General features: G+C 41.2%; 1 protein-coding gene across 1 annotated transcript in view; it reads right to left on the bottom strand.

The window, feature by feature from the left end:
• The window catches only part of LOC125452340 (dynein axonemal heavy chain 8-like), a 1165100-nt gene that overhangs the window by 477019 nt on the left and 666631 nt on the right, over nucleotides 1-21450 (bottom strand). The window contains exons 42-43 of the mRNA XM_059645122.1: nucleotides 13877-14030; nucleotides 5555-5718 (exon numbers count right to left, since the gene is read on the bottom strand). Coding sequence (XP_059501105.1) covers nucleotides 5555-5718; nucleotides 13877-14030 — 318 coding nt within the window. The remainder of the gene's footprint in view (nucleotides 1-5554; nucleotides 5719-13876; nucleotides 14031-21450) is intronic.

Here is a 21450-nt window from a genome sequence, read left to right as displayed (position 1 = left end):
TTTGTGTGCAGTAGAGGCAGATTATACCACGCAAAGTCCATAAGGGTAATAGAACAAAGTGAGGAATACAATGGTATGGCTGCAGAGAAGGTACACGAAGAGTTGCATCAACATTAAGTCTGAAATTTGAGAGGTCCATTCAGAAGGCCAACAACTTAGCAACGACAAGCTAATCTATAAAGATATACCGATTTGTACGACATTAGCAAGACACAATGTGGATGTAGGAGAGTCAGGATTGATAAATCAGCATTCTTACCATAAAAATAAAACAAAGCATTGCAGATGAGTTCAGGAAAACAAGCTTGTGTGGAAACAGATTTAGTATATGCTGGAAAATTGCTTGATTGAATATCGTCAAAACAAACCGAGTGCACCAATACTGATAGTTCCTAAATGAGTGCATCAATTAGATTCTTTATAGATTATCGAAAAGTAAATGTGGTCAGAGGTTGTCAGTACTTCATTTCTTTCAAAGATTGATGTATTGAAAAAGTCTGGAAAGAGCCATCAACTCAAAGGCTAAAGGAATATCCATTTTGTTGTGTCAAACTGGTTATATCAATGTCGAGTGATGTTATTTGGATTAGAGAACATCCCAGCCACATTTCAGAGGCTTATGAATCAAGTGAGCTAACATCAAGTGAGGCTTTCAAATGTGCAATTAATTTAGATGATGTTGTGGTATACTATAATACATGGGAAGAAAATGTGAGATAAATAAGCAATTTAAACAATTATAGCTAGCTGATTTAGTAATAAATTTAGCCAAAAGCAGACTTGTGAAAGCAATAGAGATAATGGGAACTGCAGACGCCAGAGAATCCAAGACCCTCTCTGATGAAGGGTCTAGGCCCGAAGCGTTGGCTTTTGTGCTCCTGAGATGCTGCTTGGCCTGCTGTGTTCATCCAGCCTCACATTTTATTATCTTGTGAAAGCAATAGGTCAGTTAGGTCAGAACAGTGAAAATGCTCTGACAGAATACCCTGCTTCTAAAACTAAGTGAGAAACATTCAGGAATGTGTAGGTTTTACGAGAATGTTTTGTACGCTTTCAGAATCACAGTTGCTTTGAGGCACGCTGTAGCACTGCAACAGGCTTGAGACAGGAACATTGGCAAAGCAACACTGTGATGAATTGAAGTGGCAAGCACAGGAGGTACTTTTATGGACAGAACATAAATATTCCGCAAAGCGATCACCCAGTCTGTTTTTTGACTGTCCAATGTACAGAAGGCAGAGTTGTGAGTGGATGCGGTTGACTAGATTAAGTGTAGCACAAGTAAATCACTACTTCACCTGGAAGATGTTTCTGAGGCTTTGAATAGTAAGGAGGTGCCACTCCTGGGTCCATTTAACCATCTGACTAAGGTCCCATTGTACTTTTAGATAACTTTCTCCACTGTCCTATACACCACCAATTTTGGTGCAAACCTGCTAACCGGAATCCTTCCATTATCACAACCAAATCATGTGTATAAATTACAAGATGCAATGGATCCAGCACTGATCCTTGTGGTACACTGCTGGCAACAGACCTCCAGTCTGAAAAACAACCCTCTACCATGACCCTTTGTCTCCTACGTTCAATAGATAGGGTAGAGGGGACTCTGTAGTCAGGGGCACAAAGGGTATTTCTTTGGCTGCATGTGAGACTCCAGGATGGTGTGTTGTTTCCCTGATGCCTTGCTCAAGGATAACTCCAGTTGAGCACAGGATACTCTGAAGTGGAAGGGTGAGCTGCCAGAGGTTGTGATACTAATGACATAAGCAGAAAGAGAGATGACATCCTGCAAAGGAAGTTCAGGGAGTTAAGAAGGAAGTTGAAAAACAGGACCACTAGGGTTGTAAACTTGAGATTAATTCTGTGCACATTCCAGTGAGGCTAGGAATAGGAAGATAATACAGTAAAATACACAGCTAATGAGCTGGTGTAGGAGGGAGGATTTCAGCTATGTGGATCATTGAGATGTCTTCTGGTGTAGGTGGGGCCTTTACAAAAAGGAAATGTTGTACCTAAGCTGGAGGGGCACCACTATTGGGGCAGGGAGACTTGCTAGTGTCACCTGGGAAGGTTTAAGCTGGGAAGGCAGGGGCACAGGAACCTGAACAGTAAGACAGTCAGTAAAATGACCAAAGAGGATTCAGAGACTAAGGCCAATAAGATGAAAAAGAAGAACAGACAAGAAGGGATTATTGAACACAACAGAACTTGTAGTCATAGAGTCACAGAGATGTAAAGCATGGAAACAGGCACTACAGTCCAACTCCTCCATGCCGACAATTTATCCTAAATTAATCTAGTCCCATTTTTCAGAATTTGACCCATATCACTCTAAATCCTTCACAGAACATAGAAAAGTACAGCACAGTACAAGCCCTTCGGCCCACGATGTGCCGTGGAATAATCCTAATCCAAAAATAAAATAACCTAACCTACATTCCCCTCAATTCACTGCTGTCCATGTGCATGTCCAGCAGTCGCTTAAATGTCACTAACGACTCCACTTCCACGACTACCACTGGCAAACTATTCCATGCGCTCACAACTCTCTAGGTGAAGAACCTTCCTCCTAACACCTTAAAACTATAACCCCTCGTGGCAGTCAATCCTGCCCTGGGGAAAAATCTCTGGCTATCGACTCTATCCATGCCTCTCATTACCTTGTACATCTCAATCAGGTCACCTCTCTTCCTCCTTCTCTCCAGAGAGAAAAGTTCGAGCTCAGTCAACCTCTCCTCGTAAGACAAGCCCTCCAGCCCAGGTAGCATCCTGGTAAACCACCTTTGCACCCTCTCCAAAGCCTCCACATCTTTCCTATAATAGGGCGACCAGAACTGGACACAATATTCCAAGTGTGGTCTCACCAGGGTTTTGTCGAACTGCAGCATAACCTCGCGGCTCTTAAACTCGATCCCTCTGTTAATGAAAGCCAAAACATCATATGCTTTCTTAACAACTTTATCCACCTGGGTGGCAACTTTGAGGGAGCTATGCACTTGAACACCAAGATCCTGCTGTTCCTCCACACTGCCAAGAATCCTGCGTTTAATCCTAGACCTTTAATCCTGAAGGCCACTTCAGTCTGATGTGTATTTGTTTTAATATGAGGGGTACGACAGGTAAAGCAGATGAACTTGGAGCTTCATCTTTCAACATTCTGGTGAAAACCATGTTTGTTCATCAGGAAAGGAATTTTAAGATGTTCTAGGGACATGAGTTTGAATCCCACTATGGCATTTGGTGCAATGTGACCACAAGATCATTAGAACAGAAGGAATAGGAACTGAAGTAGACCACTTGGCTGAGCCTGCTCAGCCATTTAATATGATCTTGCCTGATCCAATATTGAAAGACCAAATATCAAAGAACAGTAAGGCCCAGGAACAGGGTCTTTGGCCCACCAAGACTGTACAGACACTTGATGACTTTCTAAACTAAAAATCTGTGCCCTCTACATGATCTATATCGCTCTATTCCCTGCCCGAGTTCAATTCCAGCCTCGTGCGACTGTCTGTGTGGAGTTTGCACATTCTCCCCGTGTCTGCGTGAGTTTCCTCAGTGTGCTCCGGTTTCCTCCCATAGTCCAAAGATGTGTAGGCTAGGGGGATTGGCCATGCTAAATTGCCCATAGTGTTCAGGGATGTGTGGGTTATAGGGGGATGGGTCTGGCTGGGATGCTCCAAGGGGCGGTGTGGACTTGTTGAGCTGAAGGGCCTGTTTCCACACTGTAGGGAATCTAATCTAATCTAAATTGCCCATAGCGTTCAGGGAGGTGTAGATTAGGTAGGCTACAGGGGGATGGGTCTGGGTGGGATGGTGTGAGGTTTGGTGTGAACTTGTTGGGCTTAAGGCCTGTTTCCACACTGTAGGGATTCTATGATTCTACGATATCTGTCAAGATGCCTCTTAAGCATTGCTGTTTTATCTACCTCCGCCACTTCATCTGGTAGTGCATTCCAGGCACTTAACACCCTCTGTGAAAAATACTTGCCTATCCTCTCTTCTTTAAACATGCACCCCTTTACCTTAAATCTACGCCCCCTAGTAACTGACACTTCTACCCTGGGAAAAGGACTCCAACTATCCATTCAATCCACACTTCTCAGAATTTTGTTAACTTTAGTCAAGTCATCCCTCATTCTTCGATGTTGAAGTGAAAACAAATCAAGTTTGTTCAATCTCTCTTCATAGCTAATACCCTCCAACCAGGCCATACCCTGGTAAACCATTTCTGAACTCTCTGCAAAGCTATCACATCCTTCTGGTGACCAGAACTATATGCAATATTCCAAACATGTCTTTACTAAAGTTCTTTCCAGCTGCAACATGACTTGTCAATTTTTATACTCTATGCCCTGACTGATGAAGGCAAGCATGCCATATGGCTTCCCCCCCACCTTATCCCTTTATGTTGCCATTTTTATGGAACCCTGGACCTGTGTGCCTAGATCCCTCTCTAAGCTGATGCCACAGAAGATTCTGCTATTTATTGTAAACCTACATCATGCATTAGGTCTTCCAAAATGCATCACTTTGCATTTGTCTAGTTTACATTCTCACTGGCATTTCTCTGCCCAAGTCTCCAGCTATCTCTATCCTGCTGTATCCTCTGGCAATCCTCTTTACTATCTGTAGCTCCCTCAATCTTTGTGTCATTCACAAACTTATTAATCAGACCACCTAAATTCTTCTCCAAATCATTCATATGTATTACAAACAACAGGAGTCTCAGCACTAATCTTGACAAAATACCACTGGTCACAGATCTCCAGTCAGAAAAACACTCCTTCACCAAGAATTAACCTTTCACTAAGAATCTTCTGCAATAATTTCCCTATCATTTACTTAAGGCTCCAATGTATTGTAACAATTCAAGAAGGCAGTTAACCATCACCTTTACTGGCAATGAGGGATTGGTGATAAATGCTGCCCCAGCCAACGGCAGTTTTAAGCAAATTTGCCTTGGTTCTGGACTATTAGTCCAATGACATTACCACTAAGTTACTGACTCAACTAAATTCATCTATATAGTTCTGAAGGCTGAATGCATTAAGTTAAAAAGTCTTTAATTCTGACTTTTCAGAATGTTATTCCTACTCTGGCTCATTTTGCTCGGGCAGTTAAGGATGCAAATTAATTATTGGCGAACTTGCAATGCCAACATTCTATGAATGGGTTAAATGAAAAAATTCTGTCTTTTGCGATCACACACTAGTTGTCATTCCTCAAATCATTACCTGGACTGTTGTCTTTTCTCACGAAAGTTCTCTTTTTTTTTCCAGCCCAAATTATATATCTTGGAAGTAGCTTGGAACTCACTGAGCCGAGCTTAGTTCAAATGAAATAAATTTCATTGGTCCAGCTTCTTCTAATCCCAAATTTGGTGCTACCTTACTGAAAACCCATTTCTCCCTCCCCATTCATCTTCCCACACAAATTCTAGTCTCTGGTCTTATTTCTTTCATGACAGTTTGCTTTTACCTTATTGGTTGTAAGCCACACTTATTGCAAATGTAACGTGCAAGTATTATATGTCAACTGATCGGCTTACCCTGTTAGGGATTTCTGGCAAACCTCCAGTTGCTCCTGTAAATGGGGTAAAAGCTGTCCCATCGTGTCATCTCCCACACAGCACTGAACCACTGTTGGAATTTCATGAGCTCGTTGCATAATTTTTATCCAAGATTTATCAACATTTTGAAAACGTTTTGCTTCCTAGAAAAGCAATGATAGAATTCATCAACTGCAGAGCTTTGAAACTGTATTGTGGGGAAGTCTTATGTCTGGGGCTGAGTATCCATACCTCTGATTCAAGCTCTGGGTTCAAGATCCACTCCAAGATTTGATAGCCAAGGAAAATAAATTACCCTTTGGTTAAAAAAAGTGGAACATCAATTATAAATCCCTGGCAGGTGATAAGGAGATGGTAATGATATTATTGCTATTATTATTGATATTATTGCAGTGACCCAGATAATTCTTGGGGGGAGCCAGGTTCAAATCTTGCCAAGAATGGTACAATTTAACTTCAATAAAAATATGGAATTTAGAGTCTAATAATGGCTATGAAACCATTGTTGATTGCTAGGCGAAAAACATCACTGATGTTCTTCAGGGAAGGAATCTGTTATCCTCACCTGGTCTGGCTTACATGTGACTCTGGACCCACGGCAAGTCCCTCTTAACTACCCTCTGGGCAATGAGGAATAAATGCTGGCTTAGGCAGTGATGTCAAAAACCCACAACGGAATAAAAAAAAATTGCAGAGCCTGCTCAGTCATGTGACTGAAAGAAAATTGCACCCTTAGCAATCACCATTCGTAGCTCTGGGCTATAGTGTGTCTGCAAACATGCATGTTCCACTGCAATTTTGAATGCCTTTGCAGGGTGGGGAGCCAATCCCAAATCCATCCCAGTCAAAATGGAGATTGAATCTTGTACTGTTGGTATCACTCTGGTCCACACTGACTGTCCAGCTAACTGCATGCCCAAATAAGGAGTCCTTGTTGTTGTGGTAACGTGCATTTCCTCTTTGATTTTGTGTCAATAATAGTGAATTTCCTTGATGGTTTTGATGCACAATTGGAGCAAGTAAGTTATCATTGGAAGAAAACTGAGCATTCTTCTCCCATAAATTTCTCCTCCTCAAGTTGCCTTGTACTTTTGCTTTTTCCCATGATCCACACTCTTCAATGGTCATTGGACCAGACATCTCTGCAACAGTTTTATAAGCTCTGGGTGCCCCATTTCCACTTAAATCAGTTGTAAAAGATGTTTGTAGTGGATACCAGTTCTGTAAGGAACATTTTTAGTGGATATGTTTTCATCAACTCTTCCTGCAGTACTTGCCTATGGGTTTGAAAGAACTAAGTGGTGAATAGTAATTACAAATATTATGCTTAGCACCTTTTAAAACTTGGCATCTCTGGACAATAACAGACTAACTTAAATTATATGGTTGTTCATAGTTGAGGTAAAACTAAAAGTCCACAGGAACAATAACAGACAAGAACTGACCAGCATGTATATCCCCTTTTCAGGCCAACGGTCTTATACAACATGTGCCAACAACTATTTTCTCCTCATTTAATCCATGATGCATTTCCTTATATGAGGTTTAACACCAACTCTTCTCCTTCCAAATCTCTAACTTCATTAACGTATGATAACTTGGATGGGTGAATGATCTCCTGCTTAAATGTGAATATTGAAAATATACAACTGGAAAGACTGGCGAGTCTTTTATTTCATTCATATCTTCTGCTGTAAAGACATATGAGTGTTGACATTTGACCAGAGAATCATTTCTAGAGAATCTTTGCTTCTTTGAAAAGGGTAATGGATTACAACAATCTCGTTTAAATACTGTTGCAAGGCGTTTCACATTTTCTTTTGGTTGATGTGTTAACTTTGCTTTTGATTAATTCAAGATCATTAGATGCTCTTGTGGGTTAAAAGCAAATAAAGGGTCCTTCCAAATCTGTGAAGCCTTCTTTGTTGGGAATACTAAAAAGTTGCTCATCATCAATTTGCTGATTTCAACTGGTATATATTTCTTTTTTGAATGTGTATTCTTATAAGGCCAGTAAAGTCTTTGGTGTCACAAGTCATGTTGTCAATAGATATTTAGTAATGACTACTCTGAAGATGTTAGGATTTCAACAATTGTTTCTACATTCTGTATATTTTTGGAAAAGGTGCACTTTTTTTTCCAAAAGGTATTCTTGTGATACATCTTGAGCACCGACTACTAGAATCAGAAGAACTGAACACCATTTGTGCTGATTTATTGCATGACTCTTTGCGATGTTTGTGCCTCACTAAGTTGATAATATCTGATGGTCTTTTGGAGTAAACCTGTTCTTTGGATTTTTCTATGGTCTTCCAAATCTCATTCTTGAATGTAAGATAGCTAACCTTTTCTGGTATATGCTCTTTTTGAATTGTGAAAGACAATTCTAGAGAGAGCAAGACAACTCTATCTCTGATAGGTCTGTTGGTACTACCTAATATTCACAAAATTCAGACAATGCATAAAAATCTGTTAAGAAATTGCCAACATGTTTTCCTGGAAATTGTATTCTTTTATGGAGCCTTGCAGATTACATAACATTGGTTCTGAAATTGAAATGGTTGTCAAATTATATCTTAAGTCTTCATTAAAGGTATCAGTATATTTTGTAACATTCTGTTGTTAATAGTATGGAGTCCTAATAGCCCCAAAGGATAAAACAGTACATTTCTTGTTCAGATTGTGACTTTTTGTGCTGATCTGAAGCAAATCTGTATTTCATGAATTATTTCTTCCGTTCTGGCCAATTTCATTCTGTCTTGAGTATCGACAACCATAAATCAGCCTAAAGGTTCAATAAATTTCTCAATTTCTTTGTTTTGAATTAGATTATTCAATTTAAATTCTACATGCATTTTTCAAATTTTTGAAAAACTGAAGTATCTTCATATTTTCATCTTTAAATTTGAATTAAACCAGTTGATGTGGTGTATATGGATTTCAGCAAGGCATTCGATAAGGTTCCCCATAATAGGCTATTGTACAAAATGTGGAGGAATGGAATTGTGGGAGACATAGCAGTTTGGATCAGAAATTGGCTTGCTGAAAGAAGACAGAGGGTGGTAGTTGATGGGAAATGTTCATCCTGGAGACCAGTTACTAGTGGTGTACCGCAAGGGTCGGTGTTGGGTCCACTGCTGTTTGTCATTTTTATAAATGACCTGGATGATGGCGTAGAAGGATGGATTAGTAAATTTGCAGATGACACTAAGGTCGGTGGAGTTGTGGATAGTGACGAAGGATGCTGTAGGTTGCAGAGAGACATAGATAAGTTGCAGAGCTGGGCTGAGAGGTGGCAAATGGAGTTTAATGCAGACAAGTGTGAGGTGATGCACTTTGGTAGGAGTAACCAGAAGGCAAAGTACAGGGCTAATGGTAAGATTCTTAGTAGTGTAGATGAGCAGAGAGATCTCGGTGTCCATGTACACAGATCCTTGAAAGTTGCCACCCAGGTTGACAGGGCTGTTAAGAAGGCATACAGTGTTTTAGCTTTTATTAATAGAGGGATCGAGTGCTGGAACCAAGAGGTTATGGTGAAGCTGTACAAAACTCTGGTGCGGCCGCACTTGGAGTATTGTGTACAGTTCTGGTCACCGCATTATAAGAAGGATGTGGAAGCTTTGGAAAGCGTGCAGAGGAGATTTACTAGGATGTTGCCTGGTATGGAGGGAAGGTCTTACGAGGAAAGGCTGAGGGACTTGAGGCTGTTTTCATTGGAGAGAAGAAGGTTGAGAGGTGACTTAATTGAGACATATAAAATAATCAGACGGTTAGATAGGGTGGATAGGGAGAGCCTTTATCCTAGGATGGTGACGGCGAGCACAAGGGGCCATAGCTTTAAATTGAGGGGTGAAAGATATAGGACAGATGTCAGAGGTAGTTTCTTTACTCAGAGTGTAGTAAGGGAATGGAACGCCTTGCCTGCAACGGTAGTAGATTCGCCAACTTTAGGTACATTTAAGTCGTCATTGGATAAGCATATGGATGTACATGGAATAGTGTAGGTTAGATGGGCTTGAGATCGGTATGACAGGTCGGCACAACATTGAGGGCCGAAGGGCCTGTACTGTGCTGTAATGTTCTATGAAATTCTATGAAATTCAATTGCATGCAAGTTTGACACAAATTATACAGCTGGAAGAACACCTTTAATAATTGAAGTTCTATGTTTAACCATTGATAAAGAAAAATAAATATTTTAATAAGCTGTTCAATTGCAATGAATTATTGCTTTAAGCTTCTTCCTTCAAATTATATCTTGATTTTACGTTGCAAAAGCTTTTTGCAAAACCTTTAAATTTTAAAGGTATAGTTTCAATAAAGCTTTCAAATTGTTTTTATTTTGAAAATTGTAAAAACAACTCTTTAAATTGTATTGTCTTATTGTCTTCATAAATCTAAGATTTTGATTATAAAGAAATAAGATGGAGGATTGACACCATTTCATTTTCTTTTCTTGGTGGCTTTCTAAAGAAAAGGATGACTTGTCACATTTTTGTGTCTTCTCAGCCAGTTTGTGTCTTTTCTAATGGAAGTAAAGGGTACTGCAGGGGAGGCAGTGGCCTAGTGGTATTATTGCTGGACTGTTAATCCAGAGGCTCAGATAACATTCTGGGGACTTGTGTTCAAATCCTGCCATAGCAGATGTTGGAATCTGAATTCAATAAATAGATGGAATAACCATGAATCCATCTCTGATTTTTGAGGAAAACCCCATCTGGTTCACTAAAGCCCTTTAGGATAGGAAACTGCCATCCCTACCTGGACTGGCCTATTTGTGACTCCGGACCCACAACAATGTGGTTGACTCTTAACTGCCCTCTGGGCAATTGGGGACGGGCAATAAATGCTGCCTACCTAGTGATGCCCAGATCCTATGAATGAATAAAGAAACTCACAGTCATGAATTCTTAGTTGTACGATAAAAATTAGCTTCAACTTGAGGGTGAAAAAAATGACCAGAAATTGACTAATTTTGGGGAGTTTCATGGAGGGTTTCTCTCTGTAAGCTCTAGCGAGTTTTCTCATGCTATTGTCGTCAGCATGTCCCATTAGCTATGTACTACATTTCTATACAGCACATGCTATCTTACTTTCTTGGCATTTTGGTATTGCCCCTATCTTTGACCATTAGGCCTGGGTTCAGGTCACACCTGCTGCAGAGATGTGTCATAGCACATCTGAGCAGGTTGATTAAAAATATCTATGATCCTGTGTAAGGGAGTGTTATTCATTCCCTAACATCCAATGTAGCTTAACATCTTCTCATTGTTCAATGTGGGCCCGTCAGATATTGGAAAGGCTTTAAAACGTGAAAATGCTTCCTTTTATTCAGCAATAGTAAAACCGAAGAAAAAGCAAACGAAAGATGCATATGCTTCTCGGGTCACAATAGGACCATTTGCCATTTGAGTAGCAACAAATTTATAATTAATGAGCAATTACTGCACTCAGCTCAAATTATTAGAACCCAATATCAATTAAGTCCTTTTGGCATATTGTACATGATGCTGCAGGCCTGTCAGACAGAAAATAATATCCCCCCTCTCCACCGTCCTCATAGACTCATAGAGCTATACAGCATGGAAACAGACCCTTCGGTCTGACAAGTCCATGCCGATCATAATCCCAACTAAATTAGTACCCCTGCTTGCTCCTGGCCCATATCGCTCCAAACATTTTCTGTTCTTGTACTCATCCAAATGCCTTTTAAATGTTGTAATTGTATCCACATCCACCACTTCCTCAGGGAGTTTATTCCACATGCAGAACATCCTCTGTGGAAAAAAATTGCCCCCATGACTTTTCTGAGTCTTTCTCCTCTCACCTTAAACATGCGCCCCCTTGTCTTGAAATTCCCCATCCTAAGGATGGGCTTACTTATGGAGCCTCCCCCTCAAATTTGTTGTTTAATTGTCCACCACCTTTCATGATTGGATGTGGCAGGACTGTACAGCTTAGACCTGATCTGTTATTTGCGAGATTATTTTGCTCTGTCTATCACTTGCTGGTTATGTTGTTTAGCACACAAATAGTCTTGTTTCTATACCTTCTCCAGATTGACACCTTATTTTATGGTATAGCCGTGGGGGTTTCTGCTGGCATGTTCTCTTGCACTGTCCATTGATTCAGGGTTGACCTCCTGTCTTGATGGTAGTCGTAGAATGGGGATGCTAAGCTATAATGTTGTAGATTGTGTTGGAGTACAATTCTGCGATGGCTAATGGCTCACTGGATTGAGTCTCAGTTATTGAGAGTGTTGGGAAATGGGATGAAATCTTTTTTGCTGAAATTCTGAAGTTGGGAGAAGTTTTGAGTTTTGAAGAAGGGTCACCAGACCCAAAATGTTAACTCTGATTTCTCTTCACAGATGCTGACAGACCTGATGAGTTTTTCCAGCAATTTCTCTTTTTCTGTTTTTGTTTCTGATTTCTAGTATCCACTGTTCTCGTGGCTTTTTGAAATTTTGTTTTATTGTGTGATTTAAGATCATTCTAATTGTCTATGTTTTAATTTATTCTTTTGTGTAATAAACATCTATTTTGTTGAAGAAAATCTGCGGCTGACAAACCATCAAGTTATCAGCGAGTTTGTATTCTGGGATTTGTTTGTCCAGTCATACCATCAGTTAGGGAAACAGAATACAAATAACAGAAAGAAATATTCAAATCTTTCACCCTACAGCAAGCTGACAGGCACTCATCTCAGGGAAGTTACTTCCCTCTCCATGCAAAAGCTTATCCAATCAAATGTCTGGGGGAATCATGTTGGACAGACCTCCGATATTGCTCAGGAACCAATCCTGAAGTTCTTACTGCATTGAGCCCTCTCAAAGCGACACTATGGTTCAACTGAAAAACCACTCAAAAGACTGTCTCTCGGCAAAACTGCGCAGAACAGATGCTCATGGTGTTCATATTACCAGCAGCCACTGCACTCAACACTTCAGAAGCAACAAAATCCAGGAACTCATTTTTCAAACTGCAATATCTAATCCCATAGTTCCTTGGTTTAAATTTGTTGGTATTATTTCTCCATAATTTTATTTATAGTTAAAAAAGTGGCCTTTTACACATATTGCTGTTACACTCTGATATCTTTATTCGTGGTATTACTGTCACCAGTGGAAAACCTGTTCATGAGACAGGTTCGAACCTTGTAAAGCCATCACACTTGAACTTCTTAGGAATAGAAGAGAAACTTCCCATAAACGAGGGAGAATAAAGATTGATACACAACCAGAATGCAGATGTGGGACAGCTTACTCTGTACATAGACCAAAGGGTTCAGGCCATTCATCCTACCCAGGAAATCTGATAACCCCAAGAAGTCATACATCACATGAGATCAGGTTACGGTCCAACAGGTTTATGTGAAATCACAAGCTTTCACTGTGCAGCCCCTACATCAGGTGATAAAGGAGCTCCGAAAGCTTGTGGTTTCACATAAACCTGTTGGACTATAAGCTGATGTCGTGTGATTTTTGACTTTGTCCACCCAAGTTCAACACCAGCACCTCCGCATCATATCCCCAGAAGTGTTCAAAGTGTGCAGTAAATCCTAGGTCCAACAATATGATAAAATCAAATGAGGTAACTTTGGAGAAAAACAGAAATCAGCTCAGGATATGATACAACTGTAACTACCCAGCGTTCCAGTTGCATTTAGAATACATCTAAAGGTGCACTTGGAAAGGGAAAACATGCCTGCCATGAAAACAAGGAACACTTCGATAATAAGATAACAAGGTGTAGAGTCGGATGAACACAGCAGGCCAAGCAGCAAATGAGGAGGAGGAAGGCTGACATTTCGGGCCTAGACCCTTCTTCAGAAATGAAAATGCATCTGGGCCCAAAACATCGGCCTTCCTGCTCCTCTGATGCTGCTTGGGCTGCTGTGTTCACCCAGGTCTACACCTTGTTATCTCAGATTCTCCAGCATCTGCAGTTCCTGCTATCTCTGAAACACCTCGATAATGCAGTTTGTCAATGCACTTACATGTCAAGGACACCTGAATGATATCCAGATCTCAAGAAAGCTATACCTTTAAATGATCCATGATGATTAGTAAGGCTTATATAGCCAGACAAATGCTTAATCTCTTAAATGGCAACAACGATTTATCTTTTGTGTAATTTAGTTTTGCAATTGCTCTATTTGAATGTAACAATACCCTCAAATGTGTGTAATCTTATCTGGGAAAGTGGTTTTGTGATAGAATGTTAAGAAATTATGCAAATGAGGATGCAAAGCACTATGTATCTAGATGTTACTTGGTGTTTTTCAAGTTAATGTTGTTACCTGTGGCAGTTGTTTAGCAATATCTCCTCCAATAAAGACAGCCTCAAGATAAATCCACAGATTTTGAACTAAAAGCCACTGTTCTATTATGGTTGTGCATGTTGTCAGATTATGCACCCAGAGCTGAATATCCTTCTTATAATAAGTGTTATACCTGCAGGGGAAAACAATTTCAGAAATCAGCACAATGCTAGTGAATTATAGCCACCGACTTTGAAGATTTTTATTGACTGAGGGCATTTAATTGCATTTTGTAGACAGCTCCTGTTGAGGAGTTATGGGTCAGGCACAAATAATAATTCTTAAATACTGCAGCCATTTGAAATCTGAAATTGAAATAGAAATTGACAGAAATGCTTGGCGTGTCAGGCAGTATCCATAGAAAATGAACATTATTATAATTTGACCCTTGATCCCAGGCAGCTGGCGATTAGCACAATCCCCACCTGCCAATAATTTAACTTTATGAGCAACAGGGAAGCTGTCTGAAGGCCTGCTCCACCATCAACAAATTGAGGCACTGAAATGATCAATTAATCGCCATTGAAGGTCCACTGACCACCAATGCTTGCAACTCAGCTAAGCCCGTTCAGTGAGAGAATGTTTTTCTCTGGGTTTCCTGCAAAGTAGCAGGCCCACTCCTTATGTTGGTAATGTCAGGGACTGAGAATTGCTGGCCACTTGATTGCCTGGCAACTCTTGAGGGTGAAACGTCAAAGCCAAGATCCAGTTCAATATTTCAGGCCAGTGATCTTTCATCAGCCACTGTCACAGAAGGTATTATTTGTGATTTTTCTTAGGAGTATTACAGTATTGTGGCAACTTAGAAACTGAGATCTGAACATTGTTTGGAGAAATTCAAACACAGAATCATAGAATCATACAATACAGTAGTGGTCCTTTGGCCCATTGAGTCTGCACTGACTAAAAGCTAGTATAAAACTACATTAGTCCCACTTTCCAGCATGTGGCACATAGCCTTGAATGTTACAGCATTTCAAGTACTCATCTGAGCGCTTTTTAAAAGTTGTAAGGTTTCCTGCCTCAACTACTCTCCCAGACAGTGCATTGTGGATTCCCACCACCACTTGACCTGAAACATTAACTCTGATCTCTCTCCACATATGCTGCCAGATCTGTTGAGCTTTTCCAGCAATTTCTGTTTCTGTTTCCTTATAACTAAACTGCTCTATCCCAGGCAACAGCCTGGTTAGCTGGGTAGCTTGATGGCACAGTAGCTAGCCCTATTGCCTCACAGTACCAAAGATCTGGATTCAATTCCATTCTTGGGTGACTGTGTGCATTTTGGACATTTTCCTTGTGTCTGTGTGGGTTTCCTTCCACAGTATAGGTTGGTGGATTGACCCTGCTTTTTTAAAATTGGGATAATGGAGATAGAGTGGGGGCCTCAATGGAATGTTCTTTGGAGAGTAGGTGCAGATTTTGTTGGGCCAAATGCATCTTTCCACACTGTAGGGACTCTAAGAATTGCCTCTAAATCCCCTCCAGTGCATCCTTCCTACGGGGTGATGACCAAAATTCTGCACAGCTCCAACACAACACGCCTACTCTTATAATCTGTGCCACAAATGACAACAGCAAGTATCCCTACACTGCACACACTGGCTTCCAGTCACACTGACAGCCTTCTACGACCACACTCTGTCTCCTACTTCTAAGGTAATTTTGGATGTAACTTGCCAAGTTACCCTGGATTCCATAAGCTTTTACCTCCTTTATTAGTCTCCTATGTGGGACCTTGTCATCCATGGAGTTAAGTCAAAGCTGAACATAGAATTTTAGCAGTCGTCCACACATTGAAGGACAACACAAACAAGCCTCAATGTTTAGTTGCATTTTCTGTGTTGGGCATTGTTTTGTCTGCCAAAAACAGGTTGCTTGAGACCATAGCCTTTTATGCAAGAATTCTTTATTTACAGCTAGATTTTTACATGCATTCTTTATACACAAAGTTTGTATTTCTGGTCTCTACCAGATGATTCTACCTTCTCATCTGACTCTGACATTATCATTTCATCATCTGATGTATACTTCTGAAGTTAAACCCATTGACGTACATCTGTCCTTTCCTTCCAATTACTGAGTCACAGAGTCACATTGCACAGAAACAGATCCTTTGGTTCAACCAGTCCATGCTGAACATAATCCTAAACTAAACTAGTCCCACCTGCCTGTGCTTGGCCCATATCTCTCCAAAAATTACTTATTCATGTACTTGTGTGCATGTCTTTTCAACCTTGGAACTGAACCCGCATCCACCACTTTCTCTGGAAGTTCATTTCACACACAAACCACTCTCTGTGTAAAAAAAAATCGTCCATGTCTTTTTTAAATCTTTCTCCTTTCATCTTAAAAAAATATGTCCCCAAGTCTTGAAATTCCCCACCTTAGGGAAAAAAGTACCTGCCATTCACCCCACATTATTTCATAAACTTTTATAAGGTCACCTTTCAACTTTTATGCTCCAGTGAAAAACATCCCAGCCTATGCAGTCTCTACTTATAACACAAACCCTCCATTCCTGGCGACACCTTGGTAAATCTCTTCTGAACCCTGTCCAGTTTAATAATATCCTTCCAATAACAGGGAGACCACAACTGGACAGAATACTCCTGAAAGAGCCTCACCAATGTCCTGTATAACCTAAACATAATGTCTCACCTCCTATACTCAAAGGTCTGGGCAATGAAGGCAAGCATGCTAAATGCTTTTTTAACCATCCTGTCTATATGTTACGTAAACTTTAAAGAAATTTGGGCCTGGTTTGGTTCTCCATTACTTTCAATATTTATGGGTGTCATAGGTTGTAGAAAAGTCTTAGTGGGACCACACAAGGTACTGGAGATTTTGATTTATGTGTTGTTGTCACAAATACTGAGACACAGTGAAGCGTGTTGTTTTGACAGGCTATATAAGCAGATCACACCATACAACGTGCATCAGGGTAGCAGAACAGAGTACAGATTACAGTGTTACACATCTGGAGTATTGTGAGCAGTTTTGGTTCCTCTCTTTACGGGGCGGGTTTTTCATCGGAGACAGTTCAGGGAAGGTTCACTAGGATGATCACTAGAATAGAGAAAATGTTTTAAGAGCAAAAGCTAAATAGGTTGGGGCTTTATTCACTGGACATAAGAAGAATGAGAGGTGATTTCATTGAAACACGCATAATTCTTAAGGGGCTTACAAGGGGTTATAAGCAATAAATAACAATAAATGCTGAGAGGATTTTTCACCACATGTGAGAGCCTAGGTCCAAAGGGCATAATCTCAGAACAAAGAGGTGCCAATTTAAGACTGAGGTAAGGAGGAATTTCTTCTCTTAACAGGTTGTCAGTCTTTGAAACACCTTGCCACAGACAGCAGAATCCTTTTTATTGGTTGAGTGATTAATTGATTTACTGTTGTCACCTGCACTGAGACACAATGAAAAGTGCTATTTTGTGTGCTACACAGGTAGATTGTACCAAAAAAGTGCATCAGGGTAGCAGACCAGAGTGCAGAATACAATGTTGCAGCCACAGAGAAGCTGTCCTTGAATCTCGCTGGGCTCTGGGGCAGTCCTAGCAGATTGGAAAACAGCCAATGTGATACCACCATTCAAAAAAGGAGGTGGCAAATGATGGGGAATTATACGCCGGTTAGCTTACTTTCTGTAGTGGGGAAAAAAGCTTGAATCTACAATCAAAGTAGAAGTAGCAAGCCATCTAGATAGAAATTGTCCCATTGGGCGAATGCAGCATGGGTTCATGAAAGACCGGTCATACTTGACTGATTTACTGGAATTCTGTGAAGACATGATAAGCGTGGTGGACAACAGGGATTCAGTAGATATGGTGTATCCAGATTTCCAAAAGGCTTTTGACAAGCTGCCGCACAAAAGGCTGCTGCATAAGATAAACATGCAAGGAGTTACAGGTAACATATTGGCATGGAGAGAGGGTTGGTTAACTAACAGGAAGCAAAGAGTGGGAATAAATTAATGCTTTTCTGATTGGCGGACAGTGACTAGTGGTGTGCTTCCAGGATCAGTGCTGGGGCTGGAATTGTTTATAATTTACGTAAATGATTTGGAATTGGGAACAACGTGTAGTGTGTCAAAGTTTGCAGGTGACACTAAGATGAGTGGTAGATCAAAGTTTGCAGGCAGGTATAGATAATTTAAGTGAGTGGGCAAAGGTCTAGTGGATGGAATTCAATGTTGATAAATATGAAGTCATTCATTTTGGTAGGAATAACAGTATAAGGAACTATTACTTGAACAGTAAAAAAATTGTAGCATGCTGCTGTGTGGAGGGACCTGGGTGTCCTTTTGTATGAATTGCAGAAGGTTGGTTTTGGAGGTATAACAGGTAATTAAGGAGGCAAATGAAATTTTGTCCTTCATTGCTCGAGAGATTGAGTTTAAAATCTGGAGTTTATGTTGCAGCGAGGCGGGGGGCACACCTGGAGTTCTGCATGCAGTTTTCGTCTCCTTACTTGAGAAAGGATGTACTGGCACTGTGGGGTTGGGGGGCGGTGGGGCACGTGCAGAGGAGATTCACTGGGTTGATTCTAGAGTTAAGAGATTTGGCGTATGAGGTGAGGGCAAATACACAGGAATTACATTTAATGGAAATTAGAAGAATGAGGGGGGATCTTATAGAAACATATAACATTGTGGAGGGAATAGATAAGATATAAGCAGGCAGGTTGTTTCCACTATAAGATAACAAAGCGTGGAGATGGATGAACAGAGCAGGCCAAGCAGCATCTTAGGAGCACAAAAGCTGACGTTTCGGGCCTGTACCCTTTATCAGAAAAAGGGGATGGGGACAGGATTCAGAAATAAATAGGGAGCGAGGGGGACTGAAGATGGATAGAGGATACATAGGTGGACCACAAGAGAGTTACAGTGGGAGAGAGATCCCCTGAGGTTGGTCCGGAGGGAGGAGGGTAACGTCTTCAGGTTAGGCATCCTGGAAGGCTTCACAGTGAGGTTAAAATTGTGATCAGAGATAATGGGAACTGTAGATGCTGGAGAATCCAAGATAACAAAGTGTGGAGCTGGATGAACACAGCAGGCCAAGCAGTACCTTGGGAGCACAAAAGCTGATGTTTCGGGCCTAGACCCTTCATCAGAAAAGGGGGATGGAGAGAGGATTCTGAAATAAATAGGGAGAGAGGGGGAGGCGGACTGAAGATGGATAGAGGAGAAGATAGGTGGACCACAAGAGAGTTACAGTGGGAGACAGATCCCCTGAGGTTGGTCCGGAGGGAGGAAGGTAACTTCTCCACTGGCGGATGAAACTAGAACAAGAGGACACAGCCTCAAAATTACGGGGACCAGATTTAGGACTGAATGGAGAGGAGCTTCTTCACCCAAAAAGTGGTGGAACTGTGAAATTCACTGCCTAGTGAAGTAGTTGAGGCTTCCCTTTTGAATGTTTTTGAAGCTAAGATAGATAACTTTTTTAATAGTAAAGGACTTAAGGATAATGGTCAGAGGGTAAATAAGTAGAACTGAGGCCATGAAAAAAATCAGCCATGATCTTAGATAATGGGAACTGCAGATGCTGGAGAATCCAGATAACAAAGTGTGGAGGTGGATGAACACAGCAGGCCAAGCAGCATCTTAGGAGCACAGAAGCTGATATTTTGGGCCTAGGCCCTTTATCAGAAAAGGGGGATGGGGACAGGATTCTGAAATAAATAGGGAGAGAGGGGACTCGAAGGGCCAGATGGCCTACTCCTGTTTGTTGTTCTTATGTTCTTATTATCTATCTGTACTTTGATAACTTCTGCTTAACAGAAGAAGGTGGAAAGGAGTATACCTAGGGTGGGAAGGCATGGGGTGGAGGTGCCGGTGTTGGACTGTGATGGATAGGGTCAGAAGTCCCACTACATCAGATTATAGTCCAACAGGTTTATTCAAAGCCACAAGCTTTCTGAGCACTGTCCTTTCGTCAGGGGAAGCATCTTTGATTATATTGGTTGCTTTCCCAAGGCAGCAGGAAGTATAGACCGAGTCAATGGATGGAAGGCCGGTTTGCATGTTGGAATGGGCTGTGTTCATAATTCTCTGTAGTTTCTTTCGATTTTGGTAACAGCAGTTGCCATACCACACTGCATCCAGATCGGATGTTTTCTATTGTGCACCTATATAAATTGGTAAGAGTCCTTGCTGACATGCTGAATTTTCTTAGCTTCCTGAGAAAGTATGAATATTGTTGTGCTTTATTGACCACTGCGTCCAGGTAGGTGGACCAGAACAGACTGTTGGTGATCAGCACTCCCAAGCAACTTGACACTCTGCGCCATCTCCACCTCAGCACCATTGATGTTGATAGGGACATTCCTGAAGTCAATGACTTAGTCCTTCATTTGTTGATGTTGATAAGACAGATTGTTGTCTTCGCACCAAACCACTAAGCACTCAATCTCTTTCCCCTATTCTGTCATGTCAATGTTTGAGAAATGACCAACAATGGTGGTGTTGTCAGCAAACTTGTAAATGGAGTTGGATAGAATTTGGCCACAAAGTGTGTAATGAGTGTAGCAGGGGCTGAGTATGCAGCCTTGATGGGGCACTGGTGTCGATGGTTATGGTGGATGAGGTTCTGTCATCTATTCTTACTGATTTGGTTTATGGGTCAGGAAGTTGAGGACCTAGTCACAGAGGGGTAGATGAGTCATAGCTCTCAGTGTATAATCTTTGGGTTTAAGGTCTTGTAGGTGGAACTGTAGTAAATAAGTAGGAGCCTGACTTAAGTATCTTCATTATCTAAGGTACAGCCAAGGAAATGGCATTGGCTGTGGACCTGTTGCGGTGGTAGATGAACTGCAATGGATTCAGGCACTTTGGTTGGCTAGAGTTGGAGCGAGCCATGACTAACCTCTCAAAGCCCTACATAATTTTGGAGGTCAGAGCACCGAATTGCAGTCATTGAGGCATGCGTAATAATTTTTCTTTGGGATAGGGATGATGCTGATATTCTTGAAGCAGATGGGAACTGCAGATCATAGGAAGTCGAGGTGAAAGATGTCTGTGAATACTCCCACCAGCTGGTCCACACAAGATCCGAGTGCACGGCCAGAGACTCCATCTGGGCCAGTTGCCTTTCTCAGCTTCACTTTCAAAATGGTTGATCAAACATCTGTGGCGGTGACCATGGGTACAGTTAAATCGGAGGCCATTGGTATAGGTGACATAATTTCACTGGCCTTCTGTTCAAAGTGAGCATAAAATGCATTGAACTCGTCGAATAGGGATGTGCTGTTGCCTGCGACGCTGTTCGGCTTTGCTTTGTAGTTTGTTATGTTGTGTAACCTTGCCACAAATAATGAGTGTCCATGTGGTTAGTCCAGGTCTCAAGCTTAGTTTTGTATTGCCTCTTGGTGCCTTGGAAGGCTCTACGAAGGTTGTACCTGGACTTCCTGTATAGGTCAATGTTGCCTGACTTGTAAACCTCAGACCTGGACTTCACAAAGGTCTGGATATCCTGATTCATTTATGATCTCTGGTTGGGGGACATTTAAATTAACTTCTTCAGTACCCAATATAATATATTTGT

The sequence above is a fragment of the Stegostoma tigrinum genome, chromosome 4, assembly GCF_030684315.1.
Source record: "Stegostoma tigrinum isolate sSteTig4 chromosome 4, sSteTig4.hap1, whole genome shotgun sequence".
Lineage (NCBI taxonomy): Eukaryota > Metazoa > Chordata > Chondrichthyes > Orectolobiformes > Stegostomatidae > Stegostoma > Stegostoma tigrinum.
This window is presented reverse-complemented; position numbering and strand designations above follow the sequence as displayed.